At 49.8% G+C, this 6,404-nt stretch overlaps 1 protein-coding gene across 1 annotated transcript in view; it reads right to left on the bottom strand.

The window, feature by feature from the left end:
• BCAM (basal cell adhesion molecule (Lutheran blood group)) overlaps positions 1 to 1,428 on the bottom strand; it is a gene marked incomplete in the record, with an annotated part of 33,333 nt that extends 31,905 nt beyond the window's left edge. The window contains 1 exon segment of the mRNA XM_014582617.1: positions 1,424 to 1,428. Within this exon segment, the coding sequence (XP_014438103.1) occupies positions 1,424 to 1,428 (5 nt within the window).
• Positions 1,429 to 6,404: the final 4,976 nt, after the last annotated feature.

The raw sequence follows: 6,404 nt of genomic DNA, 5'->3' as shown, positions 1-6,404 counted from the left end.
GGAATGCCACCCCCCTCCCTCCTTCCTTCTCCCCTTCATTCCCTCCCAACCTTGGGGGAGGGGAGGGGAGCAGGCTGGCAAGAGCAGGTGAGCCGGGGAGGAGGGGAGGTGGAGGTACCTGGGGGGAGGGGAAGGAGTGTGTGGTCGGTGGTCGAAAGGGCAGTCACTGGTCAGACTAGGGGGTCACAGATCAGGCTGCCCAAGGCTCCTCACCAGCCAGATCAGACTGGAACAAAGTCCCCTGATGGCCGGCTGGGACTGGGAGAAGCTAGCTCAGGACGCTGGTCAGAACTGTGCTCGGGGACATCAGCTGGTCATTCTGGGAGAGGTTCCTCAGGCCTGCCATCAGCCTGGGGGAGTTGGTAAGATGGGGGGGGGGTCCTGGGCCTAAATTTTGCCCTGGGAATACAAAGGAAAGGCTTGGATTGTCGTGGGCCTGGGAGTTCCTGGTCAGAGTGGTCAGGTTCCTTCATGCACTGGCCCTACAAGAGAACAACTGCTCTTCGGTCTTAGCTGAAGTAGCCCCTCCTCCAGGAAGCCCTCTCTGCTCCTCTGGCTGAGTCAGGTTCCCTCTGGGTTCTTGCAGCCCCTCAGGCTTCCCCACCTCAGCCCTGCAGTTTAGGAATGGGTCTCTCTCCCTCCCTGGATTGTGAGCCCGTGAGCCCGTGAGGAAAGAGCCAGGGTCACCTTGGTCACCCGTACTGCCCAGCATAAGACCAGACACAGTGGGCGCCCAGGGAAGGTTCGCAAGGCTCAAACGCAGGGGCGCACATGGACACCCCCTGGCTGGATGACAGCAGGATACACAACGCAGACTCAGTCTGGACAAACGCCTCCGTCCTCCATGCTCCCCCTGGGACAGGCTCCCACACTGTGAGCCCCCCACCCTAGGCTATTGCTGCTCGGACCAGGCCCTGCGAGGAGCACTCTCACAGCCATCCCCTTCCACCCTCCCAAGGCCCAACAGTGAGGTTCTAGGTGAGTGGGGAGGACTCTGGCCATAAATCCCAGCCTGGCCGTGGCCCCCATGGACTTGCAGAAACTAGCCTTGTGACGTCACCTTCCTTCGTCCCCTGCAATTTATTCCCACAGGACAGCCAGAGGGACCTCGTTAAAATGTGAGTCAGCACACACCCTGCTGTGGCTCCTGCCTCACTCGGAGTGACGCGGAGCTTTCTCCATGGCTCTCGAGGCCCCTGCTCTGGCTCTCGTGGCCCTCTGGCCCTCGTGGCCCCCCGGCCCCGTCTTCTGTCACCCCCCTTGCCAGCTCCACTCTCCTCACATCGGTCCCTGCTGCTGTGCTGCTGGGCACGCCAGGCACATCTGGGCTACAGGGTGTTTGCACCTGCTCCTCCCTCTGCTGAGACTTCTTTCCCCACGCAGCTTCCTCCCTCATCTGCCTCAAAGCTCTACTCCAACTCACCTCATTCCTTGGGTCAGCAGGTGGCATGGTGGTTAAGGTGCTGGACTTCCACATGCCAACAGTCATCGGAATCCAGACCTAGTGGCTTGAAAATAACATTGGGACAGCAGGTCACATTGGTCACATTGCTGGACCCCACATGGCTGACCACGGTTCGAGTCCCAGACCTGGTGACTTGAAAATCACGCTGGATGTGTGTGCATGGATGCCCAAGATCCCAGGAGGAGAATGGAGGAGGGATGGCAGTGTGGCCATTCCCCCCGGAGGGTGATTTCTCACTTTCCCTCTCACTGTCACTTTCTTTCTGGCAAGCACACACACCCTATAGTAATAATAATAATAATAATAATAATAATAATAATAAAAGTTTTTTTTTTTTAAAGAGAGAGAGAAACAGCTTCCCTTGAGCATCTTAGCTAAAGCAGCAAACCTTGGGCCAGCCCCCAAGGTTAAGCCCTGTGCACTGGGAGCTGGATACCATATGGACGACCGCAATTCAAATCCCAGACTCACTCAGTGGCTTGAATAACAAACTGGGCGTGGGACCAGCAGTTAGTATAATGGCTATGTCGCTGGACTCCCATGTAGTCGACCACTGTTCGAGTCCCGGACCTGGAGGCTTAAACTCACGCCAGGCACATGTGCGTGCATGCCCAAGATGCTGAGAGGAGAATGGAGGAAAAGGGATTGCAGCGTGGCTATCCGCCCTGGGGGGGTGATTTCTTGCTTTCTGTGTCTCTGTCTCTCTGTCTTTCTGCCTTTCTGGCGAGTACACGCAACCTATAGCAAAAACCTCTCCCCCCTCCAAAAAAAAAAAAGAAAACACACTGGGCGCGTGTGCATGCGTGCCCCTGTGATGGACTAAAACAGATGATAAGAAAAATGGTGTCTTTGAGCTAAGATGCATCCCATAGGCCTGCCTCACCCACCCCATAGAGCAGAGTGAAAAACAAAGATGTGATTACATTTAACAAAAGACACGCTGCTCTGTTTCTGTAAACTGCTGACAGACTGCCGGTAAAAGAATATAACAACCCTTACGGCACCCCGAGCACCCCGACCCTTACAGCCCTTCCTCCCTTACAACCCCCCTCACCCCGACCCTTGCAAAGTGTAATGTTCCCTTGTGGTTTTTGCGCTTCAATACCCTGCAAAGCTGTAGATCGGGGCTGTTGTCCCAAACGCTACCTGCCAGTCAGGGGCGACGGTCCCTAGCCAGGAATAAAGGCTCCTAAAACTTTCATTTTTCAGGTCTTCATGATATCTCGCACCACAGCACCCCCCAATCCTGATGGGATAAAAAACGAAGGAAAAAGGATTGCAGCATGACCATACCTTACTGGAAATTTCTCTTGCCTTACCTTGCTCTCTGGTGAGCACACATGCCCTCTGGCATTAAAATAAAATAAAATAAAATAAAATAAAATAAAATATAAAATAAAATAAAGCAATTCCTGGGTTGGCCATGGCAGTGCAAGCAGTAGCCCACCTACATGTGGAAGCCATATGGCCGCCCGCAAGCTCGGACCCTGAGCAGACCTGAAACATACAGGTGTGTGGGTCCTAATCCCGACTGGCCGGGGACTGGGGGGCATCACAGCGTGATGAGGCCTTGCTGACTGAGCTCCACTTCCTGCCTGTGCATGCTCTCCTGCTTTCTCCTGAAGGACGTAAAACTTCAAACAAACAAACTAGCAATTCCTGCCCCCTTGTATCTCCTCATTACCTTATTTTACTACATTTTTCTTCCATAGTATTGGTTTCAGATAGTGTATGTAGGATTTTGAAAAAAATGTTTATCTTGTATCAAGAGAAAATTTTTTTAAGTTTTTGCTGTAGGGCACATACACTTGCCAGAGAGACAGAGCGAGAGAGACAGAGAGAAAGGAAAAGTGAGAAAACCCCCCCCCCCGCTCCATGGGATGGCCACACCACAATCCCTACTCCTCCTTCTCCGCTCAGGAATTTAGGCACGCACGCACACGTACCCAGTGTGATTTCCAAGCCACTGGACATGGGACAGAGACTGCAAAGTTGGCCACATGGGATCCCGCTGCCTCACCCACTGTACCACCTGCTGGTCCATGACAATTAACTTTATTTTTTCAAAAAAAATATTTATTGGGACCAGCAGGTGGCGTGGTGGTTGGGGTGCTGGACATTCCCACATGGCCGACCATGGTTCAAGTCCTGGATCTGGTGGCTTGCTTTCTCACTTTCTCTCTTCCTCTGTGTCTCTCTCTGGTTAAAATAAAATAAGTAAATGGGTAAATAAAATTAAAAATAAATAATTCTTTTTAAAAAAGAAAAAAAATATTTATTTATTTAACTCCATTTGTCATTGTTATTTTTAAAAATAATTATTTTATTTAATTTTATTTATTCATTCATTTTATTTTCATTTGACCAGAGACACACACACACACACACACACATACGCAGAGAGAGAGAGACAGAGAGAGAGGGAAAGTGAGAAAGCAAGCCACCAGGTCTGGGACTTGAACTATGGTCAGCCATGTGGGAGTGTGCAGCGTCTTAACCACCATGCCACCTGTTGGTCCCCTGTCACTGTTATTTTTTTAATTTGAGCAGTTAGAGACAGAGAAAGAGAGAGAGAGAGAGAAAGGGGATATGAGAAAACAAGCCACCAGGTCTGGGACTAGAACCATGGTTGGCCATGTGGAAATCCACTGCCTTTAACCACCATGCCACCTGCCAGCCCTGCATGATAATTAACTAAGTTCACAGCATGTGGAATATGGGAATCATGACACTTTGGAGGGGAATGTGATTCTGGACTCGGATCTGGAAGACGGAATTATGGACATGCCAGCGACTTAGGCAGCAGAGGGAGTGCATTTGGGGTTGTACGACGGCAGCCACCTGTGCTGGGAGAGTTTAGGCGAGGACTTCTTAGGGAAAGTTTTTTTTGTATGCAGAGAGAGAAAGAGAGAGGGAAAAGAAATGACGCTCCGGGGGATGGCCACGTTGCAATCCCTTCTCCATTCTCCTCTTGAGATTTGGGACATGCACACACAGGTGCCCAGCATGTTTCTCAAGCTGTCAGGTCTGGGATTTGAACCCATAGTTGGCTACTGGGATCCAGCTGTCCTAACCACCATGTCACCTGCTGGCGCAGTACAGATTTATGTTGATGCAAACATTTTCTGAAAGCCATGCATAGTTTCTTTCACAATACACATTTCCACAAACCCTTCTTCGTCGCCGCCTTCCTTTTATAATTGCCAGAAAGTGTGGGTGCTGGCCAGAGACAGAGATGGAAAGGCAGAGACAGAGGGAAAAAGCACCCCACATGGGGTATGGTCACATTGCAATCCCTTCTCCATTTCTCCATCCTGTTGGGATTTTGAGCACACATTCACACACACCTGGTGCACTATTCTTTCCCTTTTTTTTCAAAAGAAATATTTATTATATTCATTGTCATTATTTTATTTATTTTATTTTATTGTTTTGAAGTTGACCAGAAAGAGAGAGAGAGAAGGAGAGTGAGAAAGCAAGCTGCCAGGTCCAGGACTTGAACTGCAGTCAGCCATGTGGGAGTCTAGCTGGCTTAACCACCATGCCACCTGCCGGCCCCACCTGGTGCTCTTTTCAAGCCACAGGGCCTGGGATTCAAACTGCCGTCGGCCAAGTGTGATCTAACTCTCCTAACCACTAGGCAATGAAGCCAGCCCTCCCTCAGCAAGCTTTCTGAAGTCCCCTCAATACACAACTATGATAAAGTTTAATTTATAAATATGATGGGGCCAGTAGGTGGTGTGGTGTTTAAGTCACTGGACTCCCACACAGCCGACTACGGTTTGAGTCCCAGACCTGGTGGTTTACTTTCTCACTTTTCCCCCTCTCTGTCTCTCTCTCTGGCCAAATTAAAAAAAAAAAAAAACTAATAAAAATAAAATGATATAAATAATTCTTTCAAAAATTATAAATAAGGCTCAGGAAGAGAAGAACAGTAAATAATGTCGTGTAGAACCATTTCTAACTACATGCTGTACTAAAAGTGAAGCGAATGTGGTCTCTTTCAAAGTATCTGACTGTCTTATTTCATGAGTAGCTGAAACTGCAAAAAGTGAAACCGAAGATAAAGGGGTGACTACTGTACTTTTTTAAAGAGAGACTTTTGCTATAGGGTGTGTGTCCTTGCTGGGAGACAGAGAGAAAGTGAGAAACCATCCCCAGGAGAGGATGGCCACGCTGCAATTCCTTCTCCTCTGTTCTCCTCTGAGGATTTGTGCATACACTCACAAGCACCCAGTGTGAGTTTTAAGCCGCTGAGTCCAAGACTCAAACTGTGGTCAACCATGCAGGAGCCCAGTGCTCCTTAACCACTTAACCCCCCTTAACCACTATGCCACCTGCTGGCCCCGACTACTGTACTTATTTATTTTTTAGAGGTTTTTGCTATAGGGCGCGTGCGCTTGCCAGAAAGACAGAGAGAGACGGAGAGACAGAAAGCAAGAAATCACCCCCCAGGGGGGATGGTCACGCTGCAATCCCTTGTCTTCTGTTCTCTTCTCGGGATCTTGGGCACACACACACACACGCCCGGTATGAGTTTAAGCCACTGGGTCTGGGACTCGAACTACATGGGAGTCCAGCAACATAGCCATTATGCCAACTGCTGCTCCCCACGACTACTGTACTTTAGAAAGAAACTAAAATCGCAAAAGAAGCAGGGATTGGCTAATTTATTCCGGCCCTGGCAGCTGAGGCAGATTCTAGTCCCCAAAGATGGCTGGGATGATATGTCTTCGCTCGTATAATCAGAGCTTGACACTTTCCAGCCAGAGTGAGGTCCAGGCCCCACCTCTCAGCTCTGTGCAGTTTGGGGATTGCATGTAACTAGCAGAATGCAGCAGGAGTGATGTTGTGTGAACCCCAAGAGGAGGTGGAAAAGGCCATGCAGCCTCTGTCCAGGCCCCCAGAATCCTCTCCATGAACTGGTCAGCCCACAGGG

Source organism: Tupaia chinensis, unplaced genomic scaffold, assembly GCF_000334495.1.
Source record: "Tupaia chinensis unplaced genomic scaffold, TupChi_1.0 Scaffold000067_1, whole genome shotgun sequence".
Lineage (NCBI taxonomy): Eukaryota > Metazoa > Chordata > Mammalia > Scandentia > Tupaiidae > Tupaia > Tupaia belangeri.
The sequence above is the reverse complement of the archived record's forward strand: the minus strand, read 5'-3'. Positions and strand labels throughout refer to the sequence as shown.